Source organism: Labeo rohita, chromosome 18 (genome assembly GCF_022985175.1).
Source record: "Labeo rohita strain BAU-BD-2019 chromosome 18, IGBB_LRoh.1.0, whole genome shotgun sequence".
Classification (NCBI taxonomy): Eukaryota; Metazoa; Chordata; class Actinopteri; order Cypriniformes; family Cyprinidae; genus Labeo; species Labeo rohita.
This window is the reverse complement of record NC_066886.1, coordinates 27,998,758-28,019,723: the sequence shown is the minus strand read 5'-3', so window position 1 is coordinate 28,019,723 and position 20,966 is coordinate 27,998,758. Positions and strand designations below refer to the sequence as shown.

General features: G+C 33.1%; 1 protein-coding gene across 1 annotated transcript in view; it reads right to left on the bottom strand.

Moving 5' to 3' along the window:
- Positions 1-20,966, bottom strand: part of gramd1bb (GRAM domain containing 1Bb) — a 155,026-nt gene that overhangs the window by 31,709 nt on the left and 102,351 nt on the right. Inside the window, 2 exon segments of the mRNA XM_051134595.1 lie at positions 1,994-2,014; positions 3,769-3,982. Coding sequence (XP_050990552.1) covers positions 1,994-2,014; positions 3,769-3,982 — 235 coding nt within the window.

The following is a 20,966-nucleotide window of genomic DNA, read 5'->3' as shown; positions in this document are numbered from 1 at the left end:
AAGAATGAGGGGTGCTAAAAAGTATGAACTAACACTTAAGGTAGCATTAGTTTAGGGGTCAGGGGTTAAACGAAGAACAACATGAAATGCTTACTTTAATCAGGTTTAATCTGTCATACTGTAAAGCAATGAAAACAGAATGAAAAAGAAAAACAAGGAGAAACTGGAAGCTTATTTAACGCATTCTATATCCAAAAGTGATTTACAATGCATGTGTGTTCTAGAAATTGAACCCATAACTTTAGTATTGCTAGCATGCTTTACTACATTCAAAACCTAGTAAGCTGCCTACCTAATAGCATTATAAAGCATCATAAATACGCTCCCGACATAAAGGCTGCTCCAAAAAGGAAGTAACATTAGGCTGCCTAGTAAGATTACTACAGTATTTTAGCCTACACTGTAAAAAAAAAACACAAAAAAAAAAACACAATTTGTTGAGTCAGCTTAAAATAATTTGTTACCCTGCTGCCTTAAAATTTTAAGTTCAGTCAACTAAAATAAGTTTAGTCAACTTGAAATGTTAAGTTGGACTAAGTAACAACTTAGATATTTGTGTTTGCTAAACTTCACAGATAAGTAACCCAGCTGCCTTAAAATTTTAAGTTGATTCAACTCAAATATCTAAGTTGTCACTTAGTATAATTTAACATTTCAAGTTGAATAAACTTATTTTGAGTTGACTGAACTTAAAATTTTAAGGCAGCCAGGTTACAAATTATTTTAAGTTGGCTCAACAATTATTATTTTTTTTTTATAGTGTAATTACATGGCTTTATAGCTATAAACAAACAAATAGTGGAGGCTAGAGAAATGTCTATAAATAAATAAATCCAAAATAGTGGAGTCAAAAGAAATGTTATAAATAGCATAAATGTATTCAATGCCGAACAAATTCAAAAAAGTACACACATTCCTGAGTTGGGAATTCCCTCAGTTGGAAATCTACAGAGATAAATAATCACCTGTCTGATTTTACTAAATATAATCATCTGTGATAGTGACCTGCTGCACTGTAAAATAATAATAATAATAAAAAAAAAAAAAAAGGTTGAGTCATCTCAAAATAATTTGTTACCTGGCTGCCTTTAAAATTTTAAGTTCAGTCAACTCAAAAAGTTTAGTCACCTTGAAATGTTGTGACAACTTATACATTTGAGTTGATGCAACTTAAAATTTTAAGTCAGGTGGGTAACAAGCCCAGTTTTAAGTTTAACAAACCACATTTTTAGTTTAGTCGACTCAAATATCTAAGTTGTACAACTTAACACAAATTAAGTTGACTCAACAAATTGCGTTTTTTTTTTTTTTTTACAGTATGGTATTTTTTTCTGATTTATTTATTTATTTGACATTTTTGTTATATTAACAAGCCCTCATGAGCATTCATGCTTGGGGTTGTCAGACATAAAGTAAATAAACCCCTTTTCTCCTAAATGGATACATTTTCTGCTTAGGTGTGACAAAATTTTCCTAACCTGGCAAACTTTTGCGACTAAATCTGTGCACACATCTCCTCAATACCAATGTCTATAATAAATCCAAAGTGAACCTCGACTATAGTGTTTGTAATTGTGGTTGCTAAATAAATGTGTTTATTAGCAACCTCCGTGCTACAATACAAAGTCTTTTTTGTTGTTTTAATATAAAACAAGGGTTTCGCATAGAGAGTATCATAATGTATATGACAAATGCTTATGTTAATGTGCAATAAATCTGATGACAATTTGTTACAAAATATACGATCAAACTATTATCCAGAATCAAAAGTGACAAATATGTCTGCTAACAAGAAAGCGGATGGAGAGAAAGGAGTCTGTGCATGTATGTGTTTAAACAAACACTTGGACACACACTTGCATTCACACAAACAGAGTCAGACAAGACAAATCAATAAGACTGAAACAGACAACAGAACAACTACTGGAGGAGGAATACAGACATGTAGGGTGAAAGACTGAGTGAATACAGAACAGAAGAGAGAAATGCTTACTTTGGAAAGTCGCTTGTGAGACTAGCATGCATCGAGGAGAAAAACAGAAATCAGAAAACGGAACACAAATCAGAACAACCACAAACAGCGAGAAGAACATGATAGTCAAGTTTAGATCAACGACATTTTATATGACATCAGCAAAAGTATCAAACTCTAGAAAAAAACAGTACAGTGAGTGAGAAAAATGAAAGGAAACAGGCAGAACAAGCGACTATAACAGCTGAAATGAAACAGACAGACAGAATGATGACGTGAGCTACTCTGCACTCAGTGCACTGAATTTAGAAATAATTGCACATAACGGCATCCCTCCATTCATTCGATTACTTGTTTACTGACACCCGTCCATTCATTCATGCATTCATTCATTCATTTTCACATGTGAATGTGATTTTTGAGTTGTTTTATAGACACTGAAAGCTACATGAACAAATCATCAGCTGTTTGACTTGATTCTTGTTTGTACTGAAAATTAATAAATGATAAAAACGAGACAGATATCTTTGGGATATTCTCAGGAAATTATGCCATTTGATGCTGCCGTGTATGTTCCCATCAAGAAGGTCTATAAAACCTGAATAAAGCTATCTGAATATCACAGCAGAATACACCACTACTTTTGAATGTCTGCCAATAAAGAAAGATGGGAAAAGATGGTGTAGTCACAAAATCTACCAGAAAAATATAACTGGACAATGCTTATTTAACTTGCATAATTTGATAGATTGTACTGTTTTACGTTTGTAGCCTAAATAATATTTAAAAAATAATTTATTTAGGTTTAAATTTTAAGTATTCATTTATTTTTTAATTAGTGTAATTACACTCCCATGCATTAAAAAGGTGTTTTATAATAATTGTAATTATTTCAAATAAATGCTGTTCCTTTAAACTTTCTATTCAATTAATCCTTAAAAAAACGTTGATAAGAAATGTTTCTTGAGCAGAAAATCAGCATTAAATTGATTTCTGAAGGATCATGTGACACTGAAGACTGGAACAATGATGCTGAAAATACAACTTTAATCACAGGAATAAAAACAGTTGTTTTAAAAAGTAAAAATATTTCACATTTTTACAGTTTTTACTGTATTTTTGATCAAATAAATGCAGCCTTGGTGAGCAGAATAGACTTCTTTCAAAGACACAAAAAAAGAAGAAAAAAAATTATGTGTTTTCTGTTACAATGCTACTACCTAAGTACTTTAAAATAAGTATTCAGCAGACTTAATTTTATAAGGCATTTTTCTGTCATTATATTTTCATAAATTATAAATGGCACTGTTTCCTGAGAATAAGCCTTATTTGAAGTTTTGTAATTATATTTGAGAGTGAAACTCTGTTTGGTCTTGATTGTAGATGTTTACACTGATTCATTGTGCTGCTGCTTCACCCTTTCCTGACTTCATATGTTCATATAACACAGGAGTGATTTGGTGGAAGATGAGAAGGTTTGTTTTACTGTCTGTATTGTGCTTGAGCATGAGATAGACCTGTTTAAACAACAGAATTTCAATGCGAAAAAAATATATGTAATAAATCATATTTTACAGTATTATAATACACCTGCATGGGAGAGATTACTTGCAAAAATCAGAGTCAATAGGTTGGACACATGGGGCAAAGTGGGACATAGGATCAAGGCCGCTCCACATATTTAAGTGCATCATAGCAGGTTTCCCAGCGGAGGAGATGCTGTAGAATGACTAGTGTTGGTAAAGAACCATTATGGTGAGGAACCCAATAGGTGGGGCTGAATGAAAAGGACATACCTTGGAGTTCTTGCCTCCGCTGCGTGTGGACTGGCCTGAGAAGGTGCGAGTGACCAGCTGCTCAGGGGTGGAGGGGGATTTGGAGGTGTCGGACTGCTCTGAGCCTTTCTCCACCATGGTGTCTGTCTCGACGTTCTGCAGAATGGGAGATCGACAGCGCTTCCGCAGAACCGGAGAGCAGGCAGGGGAGCTCCGGTTAGAGTTACTGGCAGTGCTGGAGAGATGAGAGACAGACAGATGAAGACCACTTTTCCAGTTTCTCAAAAAGCGACAAATTAAATCTCCTGTCATTTAATTTCTTTAAAATATTTAGGTCACAAATTATGCTTGAATGAAACTGCATTTACAAGTGTTTGGAGCATCTAAACGACATTCAAACGAAATGAAAACAGCATGAACATCTTAGGTTTTAATAAATATATACACTGATTTTGTTATTATTGAATACTGTTTTATAATGTACTACTGATGTGCAAATAGTATCTGACACTATTTGCAATAAGTAAAAATAGCATTTAACTACTATTTACACTTAGTGCAAAAGAAAACATTGCTGTTTTCACTCATTTCACTTATTAGTGCAAGTACCATCTTTCTTATTAACAGTAATACATTTGTGAAAAATGGAATGAAATTTATACGAAACACATCAGTCTAAATTAATCAAATCAGTGTTCAGTTAAGTATCACTGATCTACTATTATAGTTTTTGTTAATATTTTGCAATACAATTTATTTTTATATTTTCAGGTTTAGTTTTAATGAAATGTTTTTTTTGTAAATTAGCTGTGTTCTTGTCTTTTTAATTTTTTTATGAATATGTTTATATAGTTTTAGTTTATAAGTTTGGTCTATAAAGTTGTAGTTTTCAGTTTAGTTTATTTAGCTTTAATTATTTTATTAGTTCAAGTTAACCTTTTAACTCACCTGTCCCCTCACTGGGACGCCTAGGTTTACTTTACTATATTACAAATAAATCCTAATGTAATCCTGACCAACTGTATATCGTTGGAAAGGTCTAAGACTCCTAAATAGATTTACCACTGTTTTTTGTCACAAAGTATGTAGGAACAGTAATAGATTAATTTATGACAAGAGTGCACCTCAGAAATCTAAATCATAACTGCATCGTTCTGACCTTTGTCACAAAAAGTCTTTTTCGTTGCCCTTTTCCCAATCACATTTTAGAAATCATCAGAAATCATTTAAAAGCTTAAAACCTCAAAATTCATCCTGTGAAAACAATTTTAAAATCAGACATTGCATTACCATGGAAATGGGATTTCAAAATCATATTACAAAATGTATTTGTTCATGATTTATACAACAAAGTTTGGATAGTGCACTTTCACATCTATGGGGTGAGAGTTAAGGGGTAAAACTATACAAAAATGAGAAATGTTCCCTTGGCAACTAGCTTTTTTTTTTTGCATTTCATTTAATGTTTATTTTACTTAAATTACTGGAAATGTTTCTTTTTTTTAATGTTTCATTTGTAGTTTTAGAAAATGATAACAACACTGAAAATGTATTCAAATAGATGTAAATATATGTACATATTTTCACAATATATACTGTATGTGTGTGTCTTTATACTGTATATACATAATAAATATACACAGTACACACACATACATTATACAAACAAAAATGTTTTTTTGGATGTGATTAATTGCAATTAATTGTTTGAACAGTACTAATCTTAAATAAAACAATGACAATTAATAAAAATATTAAAATTTTAATATATTATTTTTAGACGTATAATGTTATAAATTATTAAATCAATTTTGTATTATATAAATTACATATTATATTTGAACAAAACCATTTAAGCACACACCACAGCCCACAATACACACAGCCCAAAATAAACCCACTTCAAACACCAATAACCACTGACCAACTTAAATCCACCTTATAAATGCTACTAACCTAAAGAGGTCCACCAAAGACAGACTCTAACACACATAATAAACAATGAATAAGCAAGCCAAAAAGTATCAAAATCATAACAACCTCATTGTTGCAGGAGTGGCCTGCATCTAAACATTTCATTTCTTAAAAAAAAAAAAAAAAAATACCTGAATTAACCAAATTAACACACACACACAATTAAAATCACAATTACCTAAATTAACTAAATTACCACAAACACAATTCCACATGTACGCACACACTACACTCTTACATGAATATGTAACCAAACTGCATGCTGACTTGTCTCTGTGGATGCTCGACTCTCTCCAGTTTCCAACGGGAGCAACCTGGTCACATTATAGGCTCTTATGTAACGTCTTACATCACTACCAGCCAATCACAACTGTTAAACGAGGTCACTACACTATTCTACAGTTTCAGTAAGGCCTTGAGTGTGTGTGTGTGTGTGTGGACTGATCACAGTGATTAGCACAGATAGCCACCCGCTGTGGCCTGTCAGGTGCACTGCTAAAGACACATGCTAATCATGGCATCAGTCTAGCAATCTAGTGGACAACAGAAAATCACTGCTTTTGTTGATTTTACATGCCAACCTTGAGAGGTAGAATACAATTTCAAAACATGTTTTGAGTAAAATATGAGATGTTTCTTAACATGCTTAAAGGAGAAGTCCACTTCCAAAACAAAGATTCACATATAATGTACTTTTTCATCCCTTGTCATCCAAGATGTTCATGTCTTTCTTTCGTCAGTCGTAAAGAAATTATGTTTTTTGAGGGAAATTTTTCTCCATATAATGGACTGCTATGGTGCCCCGATTTTGAACTTCCAAAATACAGTTTAAATGCGGCTTCAAACTATCCCAAATGCGGTTATAAATGATCCCAGTTGAGGAAGAAGGGTCTTATCTAGCGAAATGATCATTTTTTCATTAAAAAAATACTATTTAAATACTTTTTAATCACAAATGCTCATCTTGTCTTGCTCTTCCTGAACTCTGTGTATTCTGGCTCAAGACAGTTAAGGTATGTCGAAAAACTCCAATCGTATTTTCAAAATTATCCTACATCTGCAGAAGTACCGCCCCAGTCTTTGCAAAGTGAACATGCAAAGTAGATCAAACACCTTAACAAAAAAGGTAAAACAGTGATGTAGGACGATTTTTAAGTTGAGGGAGAACATGAGATGGGAGTTTTTCGACATACCCTAACTGTCATGAACTAGAAAAAAAACAATCCAGGCAGAGTAAGACAAGATGAGCGTTTGGCATTAAAAAGTATATAAATTGTATTATTTTTATTCAAATAACCGATCATTATGCTAGATAAGATCCTTCTTCCTTAGCTGGGATTGTTTACAACCACTTTTGGGATCGTTTGAAGCCGCATTCAAACTGCAAAATCAGGGCACCATAGTAGTCCATTAAATGAAAGAAAAAAAAATGCTGAAATGTTTTCCTCAAAAAACATATTGTTTTTTACGACTGAAGAAAGTCATGAACATCTTGGATGACAAGGGGGTGAGTAAATTATTTGTAAACTGCTGTTCTGGAAGTGGTCTTCTCCTTTAAGTATACTGATAAATAAGTGCACTTTGTAAAAATAAAGTGTTTAAAGAACTTTAATGTACTAAACTGCAAAGTCATCATTCAAATCGCAATTACAAATATATTTAAATGACATACATATTTTAATAGCAAATACTTTAAAGTATATTTTGGTTTACCATAAATGTGACCCTGGACCACAAAACCAGTCATAAGTCGCACAGGCATATTTGTAGCAATTACCAACAATACGTATAGGTCAAAAGTACAGATTTTTCTTTTATGCCAAAAATCATTAGGATATTAAGTAAAGATCATAAAATAAAACTTAATTTTTGATTAGTAATATGCGTTGCTAAGAACTTCATTTGGACTTTAAAGGTGATTTTCTCAATATTTTGATTTTTTTTTCTAACGCTAAAAGTAAACTTTCTAAATATTTAACATTTTTTTTAGTCTTCACACTTCACACTTTCTTCTTTGAATTTATTCACCAATCAGATTTCAAATAAATACTTCCAATCGTTCCATGCCACATTAAAAGGTAAATGTGTGAACAAGGATGAATTTTTGTTTGTGTGAGATGCAGTCAAGCGGAAAAGGGCCGACCATCCTAAATAATGGGAATGGCGCACACACACTCTCAGCGCCAGCTTTTTTCCTTTTGCTGTTGCCCTGCCATGAGTGAATATGTTTCCATGGAAACAGTCAGCGCAGGACTGGCCAAGTTTGGAAGTGGTTGGACTCCACAGGGAAGAGGAAAGACAGAGAGAGGGAGAGAGATGGTGGAATGTTAGATAACAAACGCAGGCGTGCAGCAGAGCAAATGTGCTTTCATGATGTTATCAAAGAGAACCAATCAGAGCATTCAATTTAACATCCAAACACAATCATACTCACAGGTGCACAACATCGCGATGTGTGATGTGCATGTTTGTATGAGCATGACATGACAGTTCTGCTGTGTTAATGTTGCTATGGTAACAAGGCTGTTTTGCAATATTCAGAGTGTGGTGCTAAATATAACAGAACACACTCTCAGCTCCCTTTATACAACTTAACACTAGTCAACAAAGACATTTCTATTTATTCATTCATTCATGCATTTGTTTATTGATTGATTGATTGATTAATTGATTGATTGATTCATTCAATCATTCATCTTACAAATGTTTAGCAAAAGATCATTGTTACTAAAATAAAACTTTTTTCCTCTATTTTTATTTTGATATACTATATATATACATACTATAATATTCTACAGTATACTATAATTTTCCGAAATGTACCTAGAAAAAATATGTTTTTTAGGGACGCACCAAAAGTTTTTTTTTTTTTTTTTGGCCGATATGATACCAATTTTAACAAAAAACTATTGGCTGATACCAATACTGATATTGGTCAATTGCAAAGCAGGGCGTAAGAACGAATAAATAAATAAATAAACAAATAAATAATAGATTGGTTCAGAACTGTTCCTGTATTCCTAGAAAGAAAAAAAAAAACTAATAATAACATTATTATTATTATTATTATTATTATTATTATTAATAATAAAAATAATAAAATTACTGTGTTTTTCTTTAGTCAAAAGGTAAAAAAAAAAAAAAAAAAAAAACATGAAGAGGGTGTTGATCTGGTAGCCTTGCACTTAGTCATAGCCAATATAGTATCGTCTTTTCTAGATTTTGACCAAATGTATTAAATGAAAGAAAAAACTGTCAACACTTTAGAGACATTAAAGTATTTCTTCATAATATTTAAAAATGTTTGCAGCATGGATTAAAAAAAAAACACTCCTATAAGCGTTTTGAGAGGAAACGTTGCATTTTATTATTACGCTAAAGGGGTCATCGGATGCCCATTTTACATAAGTTGATATGATTCTTTATGGTCTTAATATAAAAGTCTATAATATACTTTGGTTAAAAATTCTCAATGGTAGTGTAAAACAACACCCTTTTTACCTTGTCAAAATGAGCTCTGCAAAATCATCCTGTTCTGGTCGAGGTTGCTTTAAATGTTAATATGCTCTGCTTGCCCACCCCTCTCTTCTCTCTGTGGAGTGACGAGTCTGTTTACTTTAGCCGCATAGCCGCGTTTAGCTGCTAAACTTGCTAACTAGCACGTTATTAGGAAAGATGACTGCAGAGATTCATAAAAAAAACCCTTATACTCACTTCTGCTGTAGGTGAAGCTGGATCATGAATGATTTGCGTGAACATAGATGGATATATGTAGATTGGGAGGCGCATTGCCTTCACAAACAAACCCAATCCACTGTAACTTCATGGGCTTAGATGGCGGAAGTAAATAACAACCACTATGTTCATTATTACATCCAGCAACACAACACCTCAATCGCTCAATCAGAGATATTCTTGTCTAATTTACATCCCTGCTCAGGCATTGAAACAGTGGAGGTCTGACTGTTACAGCTGATGTAAGGCGGGTCTGAGGCAAGACGCTCATGTCAATCAACTATCGTGGGCGCGGCCACACCGACAGGCATTTAAAAATAGCTCGATTTGAAAAAGAGGATATTAGTTTTACAGATTCATTAAAAATCACTGCATGGATTTTTATAATTATAGGGTAGATTTGTACATACACTGCCAACACACATTAATGTACAAACAACATATAAAAGTGAACTTTGCATCCGATGAAATAATGTAGGCTAAAATACCAGTAAATAATGCAAAATAACAACAAAAATTAAAAAAAACACAATTAGGCTATTTAGTTCCTTTTTCTCCACAACAAAACCTCAAAAACTTATTTAGGCTAAATTTAAATGTCAAGCCAAAACAAATTAATTTAAAAGCGAAACTGAAACCTACCTCTCTCATTTTGCACGAATCCAAATGTTTCCATATTTGCAATGTATTTTGAGTTTAAAATATTATTTATTATGTAAACTATAAAGATAGTATATTACTAAGCTATAAATAAACTATTGGCATCAGCTTTTTCCAATATGTCGACGGCTTTAAATTTATTAAAAATCTGCCGATACATCAGTTCATCCCTGTTTTTTTTTCGTTTTTTTTTCTCAATAAACACTTAATTTGCCACTTATTAATATTTAGTGAGGTAGTTGTTAAGTTTAGGTATTGGGTAGATTTAAGGGATCTGAAATGTGACCAGCAGGCACATGTGCTATAATATGTGCTTTATAAGTACAAATAAACAGCCATATTTAGAAGTTAACAAAAAAAAAGAAAGAAAAATAAAATTAAACCATACACTTATTTCAGAAAAAAAAAAAAAAAAAAATATATATATATATATATATAAAACCGGCACTCCTGAAAATGAATGATCTTACTGTCGCTTTATTGTCAAAGGACCCCAAAACGTCTCTGGCCTTTCTCTGAACTGTCACGGGTCCAAACAAGAATGGCCGTGTCCAGTTTGCCATGGGAAGGACTGTGGGCCGTTCCGGAAGGCTCTGTTTTCACTGCAGTACTGGCTGAGCGTGAATAATGACCGACTGCCAGGACCCCTCTTACACACAAACAAACACACACACACATACACACACACCAATCTTTCTAATAGTCTGCTGAGAGAGGAAAAGCAGTCGGGCTTCACTTTACACAAAACAGCTTTCTTACCCGATTAGCAAACATGATTTTTTTTCTGTTTTGAGCATACATCTAGGAAAAAGTTTAAAACAATAACATTTTCTTATGCCAACAGGGTACAAAAATTATATATTTTTTAAAAACAAGCATTTTTTAATGTTTCTATATTTTAACTGGAAAACAAGTCTGCCAGATTTCACATGGATTGGAGTGAGCCGGTGTGCTCTTACTCTCAAACACACTCGCTCAGGTTTAACAAAGACACAGATCAGACCTCTGACACTCAACCTGTCTGTCTGTCTGTCTGCCTCAGCATGGAAATGTAAACAACACCTGCTGCTAATATACAAGTGAAAATACAGACAGAACAACTATTTTTTATCATAACAAACAAATAAAAACATACTAACAAGAACACACCACTTATAGAAAAAACTACGATGCTGTCACTTTGGTGGTGCACTGAGGTACAAAAGCCAAAATGTACATATTTATATCTTATTTACCCTGAAATTTTACATATTAGTAGGGTACAATGGATTAAAAAAATGTGTGCTTTTCACTACGCCCAAAGTATATGATTGCAGAAAAATACATAAGTTTGTACTGAACATTTATGGAGCAACATATTTTGTGTGAAAATAAATCATACAAATTGTTTATTTTTTTTAAAAAATCTCATAAATGTATGTTCACCAACATGGGGTAAAAAGCACACAGTATTGATACAAATATTTTAGCTAAAATAATGTGTTTTTTTTTTATAATGTCAAAGTTAATACTTGTTCAAAACAATCACTTTAGCAAAGTTTGTACTATTTTCTGCTTATTTTGATAAAATAATTATTTTTTGCTATATGTGATAAATATACTCTCATTAAAATATATTAATATAAAACATATATTAGTAGCACAAGCAGTTTTACAAGTAGTAACAACAATTGATATTTCATTGTATGATATGATTAATAGCATGTTTTTAAATATGATAGTTTCATTCTAAACATGGTGATTATCTCTAAGATGGACACCCAACATAATTTATGATATTTACCATCTGAATCTAACAATGTCATGTCAACAAATGGAAAAGTCAGCCTACTATTAATTATGTTAATTGTTGTGCCTTTTAGTTCCAACTGCAGGGGCGCTTTTTACCCTGAATGCCATACTTTTACATATTCTTTCGTTATTTAAAATCTACTGTTTTAATTAACAAACACATCTTAAACAAAACAGAAAATCATTAAGAAGACCTTTGTCTCAAGATATATTGAATAATTTGAGCAATTCTCATTTGCTACTTAAATCTACAACATTTTTAAAACATCAAATATTAGATCAAGTAAGCACAGAATTGACTTTGTGCTGCTGCCCGCGATCACATCAAGGATCAGACAATTTTGCATGTGTATGTTGAAAAGTGGATGTTTTGGAAAGTGCTATGACACGTTTTTCTGCCATGTTTAGAAAAAGACTAGCAGTTTAGAGGAAAATAATAGGCGCCTTTTACCCCGGGGGTGCCTTTAGCCCCGTTGTACCCTACTTTACAGTTTTTTCAGAATAACTTTGGCTCAGTTATCTCTTTGTTTTAAGTTCATATGTCTGACCAATTAGTTTCTTGTTCACATGAGATTTGAATTTCTTATTGATTTAAGCAAAATGCATGTGTTTTGGCACAGGTGTGCAAATGAGTACTGTAAGTATAACTGTCCACAATTTGCACAGTAACTAAATGCATGTCTTGCTGATCGAAATTGATATGCTGATTCTCACTGAAATTGTCAAACTCTTCAAAACTTCTAAACATTCTTTCATCGTGTAAGCCAACACATGCAAAATTATCCATTCAGTTATTAAAATCTGTTAGACTCTGTGTGTATATTATGTAAATATCTTTGGAATGGTTGCAATGTCGGCTAAGTTGGCAGATGGTTTGCCATTAGGGTTTGCAAAGGGGTGGAAAGTTTCTGGTAAACTTTCCAGGATTTTATTTATTTTATTATTTTTGTTTTTTTTTGCAAAATTTCAGAAAACCTTTGTAAATTTTCAGAAACTTTTGGAAAGTTTCCTGGAAATATACTGAAAATTTTCCACTCCTTTGCAACCCTACTTGCCATTGTAATAAAATGGGATTCACAATTTGCCAGGCAACCAATTTTGAAAGCATATATGTGACCCTGGACCACAAAACAAAGTCTCAAGTAGCAATAGCCAACAATGCATCGTATTGGTCAAAATGATCAATTTTTCTTTTATGCCAAAAATCATTAGAATATTAAGTAAAGATCATGTTCAATAAAGATATTTTGTAAATATACCTACCGTAAATATATCAAAACTTAATTTTTGATTAGTAATATGCGATTTTCTCAATATTTTGATTTTTTCTCTAGCATATTATATAATATTGTCCTATCTTAACAAACCATACATCAATGGAAAGCTTGTTTATTCAGCTTTCAGATTATGTATGAATCTCAATTTCAAAAATGTGACCATTATGACTGGTTTTGTGGAGTTTTTGCACAGCAAAATCACTAGCATTTTTGAACAAGTAGGAATATCACAACCCTAAACAGCAACAGCTACAGCAATGCTGTATAAATACATTTATATTTGTGCAGTACATTTATCTGTTACATGTAAACTGAACATTCACAGTTGCTTGTTGTGGATGTAGAAATAGGAATATGTGTAGTAGAGTGTAGTATAGTGTGTAAAAATGAATAAGCAATGGTGAATTTACAGTTTATATGTAACCCTTTCACAAAAGTAAATGTACTGTATAAATAAAAATATTCATTTTCTTTTTGTGTGCTGTACTGTTGAAATATGTATTTAAGATGCTCAGTGTGATACACAGAACTGAGATTCTTGCGTACTACAGAAAGCAGTTTGTCAACAACAACAGCAACAACAACAAAATAATTAATGGCATAAAACAAATATGAAATTAAATTGCATGTAACAAAATGAAACTTGCATATAAGATTAAATGAAATTTGCATATAACAAATATTTCCATGGAGAAAAAAACATCTAAATATTTTGATCAGTGTGCCTCAGATGAGGACAAAACCACCTTATTTTGGTGGCATTGGACAAGTCACTGACACAATAACTAGGATCTGAAGCATGAATTAAATGTTTTGAGTGAGCGATACAGACTTGCAACAGAGTTCTGATGTTCCAGCAACCATCAGATAGATAGATAGACAGATAGATAGACAGATGCTAATATACTGTATGTAAAACCACATTTTGAGGTGAAATATAGTGATCTGTTGTAAACAGATGTTTGTGTTGACAGACAGACACACAGTGTGGGAGTGACAGACACCATGTGCCGCACCCAATTCCTGCTGCCGAATCAAAACACACAGTCACACACACTCCTCCTCACGTTAGAATGACACACTGTCAGACAGAGAGAGAGAGAGACAGGCAGACAAGCGACAGAAAGAATCCAATCTGCATTAAGAGGCTTAGATGAGAGCGCGTCGGTATGAACCTGTTAAATAATGAGGCACCGATTATGTCGCCTCCATGCTCAAACACAACATAACCAATGCAGAACCTGCATAGAACAACACAAACGGCTGAAATATTCAGTCTGTCAAGACTAACCTGGTTGCCATGTATCACGGCCCCTTTGCACCCTGCACCACTTAGAGCGAAGGAGAGATGGATGGATGGAGAAACAGAAGAGAAGGAGGACAGATGCATTCCCAAACGGATGAAGAAAACCGTACGGAGGATGAGCAATCGGCGCTAGCGCTCCGTCCGTGAGAGCGTTGCTCCCTCTCTCCTCATGCTTGCAGCAGCTCCCTCACTCTCTCTCTCTCATCTAAGAGATCAGGGCTCGAGAGACGCTACGTCTCACACACCATTTGGAGGGGGTGTAGAAGAACGATGGCAGAGAGAGAGAGACTGAGAGAAAGGCTAGAAGAAGAGTAGGTGAGAAAATGATGGAGACAAAACCAAGTGTGCATGAGAGCCAGAGAGAGAGAGAGAGAGACAGAGAGAGAGAAAGAGAGGGAGATGCATTCTGGTGGCTTTGGCGCACAGAGCCGTTGGCTTGTTAATTATTCAGTCTTGATGAAAGAAACAGATCTGACATCATTCACTTTCAGTTCACTTTACAGACTTTACAGACCACACGCACATATAAAACCCCACCACGTTCACACTCACATAAAAAAACAGACATAAGTTCACAAAATACACTGCAAAATACTCTGTGTTGACATTTAGAAACTCTCTTTCTTGTATCTGTGTTTCATATAAAACCTCTTAATTATCTCTGAGTCTATGACATATTAGGATGTATAAGATGAAGAAAAAACTATTTCGAAAAAAAAAAAACATTACAAATGTGACTCCACAAAACCTTAAGTAAGTCTTAAGTATCACAGGTATATTTTTAGCCAAAAATACATTGTATGGATCAAAATGATCAATTTTTCCTTTATGCCACCAATTATTAAGATATTTAAGATTCTGCTCCATGAAGATATTTTGTAAATTTCTCTGCTGTAAATATATCAAAACTTTTTTTTATTAGTAATATGCATTGCTAAGAACTTAATTTGGACAACTTTAAAGGTGATTTTCTCCCTATTTTTATTTTACAATATGCTTTATAAACACTGATAAACAGCCAATATGCTAGTAGTACGCATATTAATAAGCAACTAGTTCATAGTGAATAGTTTTCCAAAAGTCCTAAAGTGAGTCATGTCTGTGTTTATTCTGCAAAACAACCAGACCTTGTGATGCACTTTCTTTCTAGTAAAACTTGAATGCCAAGTATTTAAATGTATTTGTAATTACACATTTGTGACCCTGGACCACAAAACCAGTCATAAGGTCAACTTTTTTAAATTGAAATCATCGGTAATCTGAAAGCTGAATAAATAATTGATGTATGATTTGTTAATATAGGACAATTTTTGGCCGAGATACAACAATTTGAAAATCTGGAATCTGAGGGTGCAAAAAATCAAAATAGGGAGAAAATCACCTTTAAAGTTGTCCAAATTAAGTTTTTAGCAATGCATATTACTAATAAAAAAAAAAAAAAAAAGTTTTGATATATTTACAGCAGAGAAATTTACAAAATATCTTCATGGAGCAGAATCTTAAATATCTTAATAATTGGTGGCATAAAGGAAAAATTGATCATTTTGATCCATACAATGTATTTTTGGCTAAAAAAATACCTGTGATACTTAAGACTTACTTAAGGTTTTGTGGAGTCACATTTGTAATGATTGCACTTTAGTACATTATATATATAATATATATATATAATAGTCAACACATCATCATAATCAGGACAAAAGATTACTAAAACATTTTAATTTTAATTTGACATTATTACAAATTACAATACATATATATATATATATATATATATATATATTATTTTATTATTATTTTATTATTATTTTTTTTTTTGCTTAAGTGTGTTACAAAACAGTCATGGAAGTGTACTCTGTTATTTTATTATTGTTATTATTAACAACATTATTAATCATATTTTTGTTAATAATATTATTGGCACATTATTTTAAAAATATATACCTAGGATTAGGATTTGAAGTACACTACAAGTGCACAGGTATTTTATTTTATTTTATTTTTTTTATTTTATTATTTTTTTTTTTATGCTCCAGCACATTATAGGGGAAATATATGACAAGTTTATCAGCAAAAACAGATTACATAAAATCATGTTTTTTATTATGTTATCATCTTTTTCTTGTGTTTTACTGTGTTGGTTAGCTGTTCAGTTAACTTACGGTTCAGTAAGTAAGTAAATAACAAAATAAATAAGTACAGACCGAAAACTAACTATAAATCATAATAATCATAATCATAGTGACAACAAAAATCCAGTGAAAACAGTGGTTAAATTTGGGGTCAGTTATGCTGATGATTGGTCATATTATGGTCCACATCAGCATCATTTAGTCTGATGAAAACTGAACCCAAATAAGCAGACCTTTCAGAACATGTAAAGGGATTCTCATACCCTCTCATGAAAGCCACAAAGATGTGTCAGAACAGCTCAACAGAATATCAGTAGTACTTCTTATTCCTGATTGCCTCATGCAGCAGAATATGAACTTTACTATAAGTAGTTTTTGGACAGAAACTTCTTCCTTCATGTACTTAAACGGCCTGTTTTTTTAGAATGCTCGGTAAGCAACACTGGTGCATTCTTATAAGAAAGTGTATGTGCAAAACTGGAAAGGTGTTTGTGTGTGGTTTCTCATACAGTAAGAGTGTTGAATCTGAAACATGGAGACCAGTGTTCTGTCGCCAGCTGCTTTTGTTCTGTTTACAGCGTTGTCATGGCAACCCGGCCTTGGCAGGACTCGGCTGAGTCGGAAGTTCCCGTTGACGGCTGTTATCATAGAAGAGCCACATCCATGGTGACAACAGCAGCCGTTCACATACAGGCTGATGAGGTGTGACACAAACACCAACAATCCATAACACAAACACAAGCAGCACACATGTGGATGCACAGCCCTGCACAAACACGACTGTGAGAACTGAGCTGGTCTCAGACTGACAGTCAAAAAGCTTCCCACAAGGGGGCGCTCCTCTGAAACAACACACTTACTAGAGAAAGGCCTTATGTGAAACATGAACATGTAAGTGTATAATATTTTTACTCAGTATGGATGCATTCAATTGATCAAAAGTGACAGTACAGTCATTGTTAATGTTAAAAGAATATTTATATTTCAAATTAATTGTTCTTTTGAACTTTCTATAATATAGTTTACACAAAAATATTAAGAAACAACTGTTTGCAACATTCATACTAATCAGAAATGTTTCTTAAGCAGCAAATCAGCATATTAGAATGAGTTCTGAAGGATCATCTGACCCTGAAGATTGGAGTAATGATGCTGAAAATTAAGGAATAAATAATTTTAAATTGCAATAATATTGAATAACATTACTGGTTTTACTGTGTTTTTGATCAAATATATGCAGTCTTGTTGAAGCCATAAGACATTAATATCTTTTCAACACCAAGCATTTGAATGTGTGTGTGTGTGTACAAATCATAGACTCCAACCCACATCATTTTAATTACCTTCCCTTACTTTCACATCTAATAAAACAGGAGTGAATCAGTGCGGTTCTGATAAGTCAGCGTGCGTGTACATATGTCCAAACAGGGACTTGTATAGGACATTTCAGAAGCCTTATGCTACTGCCATTTATGAGCAAGGTCATTCCCATGGGACACACTGAGTACATCAGCAACGCCAAGACAAGTGGCCTCCAGTGGCAACACCACGCGATCTCATTGGCTGGAGCAAAGGAGGACTGATCCAATTCAGCACTGATGAGGTCACACAATGCAATTCAATTCAGTCAAATAGCCAAATGAATGGCACAGAGGAAACCAAATCTATCTTTGTGACAACTTGGAGCCTTGGAGCCCACTGGAGCTGACAAATGGGTTCAGTTACTAGTACGACAGGAAACTAGTTTAGTCATGGTAACTGGTGGAAAATTGCCTCCTGTTGATTATACTGGAGTGATGTACAGAACATACAGTTGAGGTCAAAAGTTTACATACACCTTGCAGGATCTGCAAAATGTTCATTAATTGACCAAAATAAGAGCAATCATACAAAATGCATGTTATTTTTTTATTTAATACTTAATATTATTATTAATTCTAGAACTGTGTTGTTGCTTGAATGATCTACAGCTTTGTTTTTTTGTTTAGTGATAGTTGTTAATTTTTTGTCCATTGTTTGTCCTGAACAGTTCAATTGCCCGCTGTTCTTTAGAAAAATCCTTCAGGTCCTGCAAATTGTTTGGTTTGTCAGCATTTTTGTGTATTTGAACCCTTTCCAACAATGACTATGATTTTGAGATCCATCGTTTCACACTGAGGACAACTGTGGGACTCATATGCAACTATTACAGAAGGTTTAAACACTCACTGATGCTCCAGAAGGAAACAAGATGCAATAAGATTCAATGAAAACTTTTTGAATCTGCAGATCAGGGTAAATTGAACTTATTTCGTCTTCTGGGAAACATGTAAGTACCTTCTGTAGCTTCTGAAGGGCAGTACTAAATGAAAAAAATACGATGTGTAGACAAATGAAGAAAAATGTACATGTCTTCATTCTGTTCAAAAGTTTACACCCCTGTCTCTTAATGCATCGCGTTTCCTTCTGGAGCATCAGTCAACATTTGAACCTTCTGTAATAGTTGCATATGAGTCCCTCAGTTGTCTTCAGTGTGAAAAAATGGGTCTCAAAATCATACAGTCATTGTTGGAAAGGGATCAAATACACAAAAATGCTGGAAAACCAAAGAATCTGTGGGACTGGATTTTGGGAAAGGATTTTTCTGAAGAACAGTGAGCAGTTTAACTGTTTAAGACAAACAAGGGACTCATGAACAACCATCACTAAACAAAAAACAGCTGTGGATCATTTAGGTAACAACACAGTATTAAGAGTAAACTTTTAAATGGTCATTTTTATAAATTCAACCATTGTTTTCTGTTGTGGACTATATGTGAATGTCTTTTGTGTGAAAAATCTTAATCAGGTCCAAAATAAAAAATAACATGCTTTTTGTAGGATTCCTCTTATTTTGGTCAAATAATTACCATTTTGCAGATTCTGCAAAGGTGTATGTAAATTTCTGACCTCAACTGTATATATCAATAGTACTGATCAGAAAACATCTCTCTCTTGAACAAAATAAATGTGCCTGATTGTAATGAATGTGCATTTTTAGTGCACTTCAAATCTTAAAAATTACATTTTAAGGCTTTGTGCTGATGCATTCTTGTTTCATAATAAAGCTCAACACAGGTGAATGTCTTTTGCATAAGAGCGAGTTATAAATAGCATCCTGAGTCAATAGAAACCATGACTCATCCTTGAAAACATGAGAAAAAAAAGTAATTGTAATCATATTTTGGAACCCAATTTTTTGGTATATTTAACATGGAAAATACTGAAAAATACTGATCTGTTTGGATACACAAAGAAGCAAGACAGGTTTAAACCTCTGGGTCCCATTAATAAACACTCTAATGCATGTGACAAAACAATGACCACAAGAGAAAAGGAGCTGAAGCAAGAAAGAAAAGGCGTGACAGAGCATCTTATTATGACAGGTCATTTTACTGCATCGCTGCAGCTATTGACACGAGGCACTGATTTCTGATCGATCACATGGCAGTGCTGTAAACAACACAGTGACCTCATTAGTGTTCTAGAAGCTTGTGTGATCTAACACGTCCCGTGGTGCAAGATTATGAAGCGTTAGAGCATTTCCTGCCACATTAATGCCAAAAACAAAACAAAGCAAAAAACAAGCATGCAATGGTTCAAAGTTCAGAAAAGAAAAGAAAGGAGAAAGAAGCAAACATAAATACAAATTGCATCAAGGTATTGTATTTAGTGCATATAGTATATTTAGCATGTATTTAGCATTTCAGTGCAGACCATTATGTTTTAGTCTATGAAACATATCTGTCAACATTATCATATCAATAGTAATGTATGGCAATTTACCATAAATATTATATATAATATCAAATAATTCACTATTTTCTATGTCAAAGTGCATTAAAACCCTTTATCTGTGTGTTTTTTTGGTTTTCTAGCATTAAATATAATAATAATAATAATACATAAAAAACAAAATAATATTAAATTTTCATTATTAATAATATTAAATTATTAATAATCCAACTATTAAATAATTTAAAATTACTTTATAATATGTGAGCACGGATAACAATGTTAAAAGTAAGAGGACTGCAAATTTAGGCTAGACTAGTTTATGACCAGATGTTGGTTTATATTTGATAAAGTGTAGATTGATAAAGTGTACATCTACACATCAACTTTGCCAGTAACAAATGGATGTAGATTCCACTTTCTGCGAATATGAATGACTTCATCCACTTCAACAATGATACAGTATTATAGAGAACCAAATTAATGGTTTAAGATAAAGTGTTCAAATAAAGTCAATAATTCTTTATGAATCCCTGTCAATCAGTAATAATAATGATAGCGCACACAGAGCTGTTTGTATGAGAATAGATC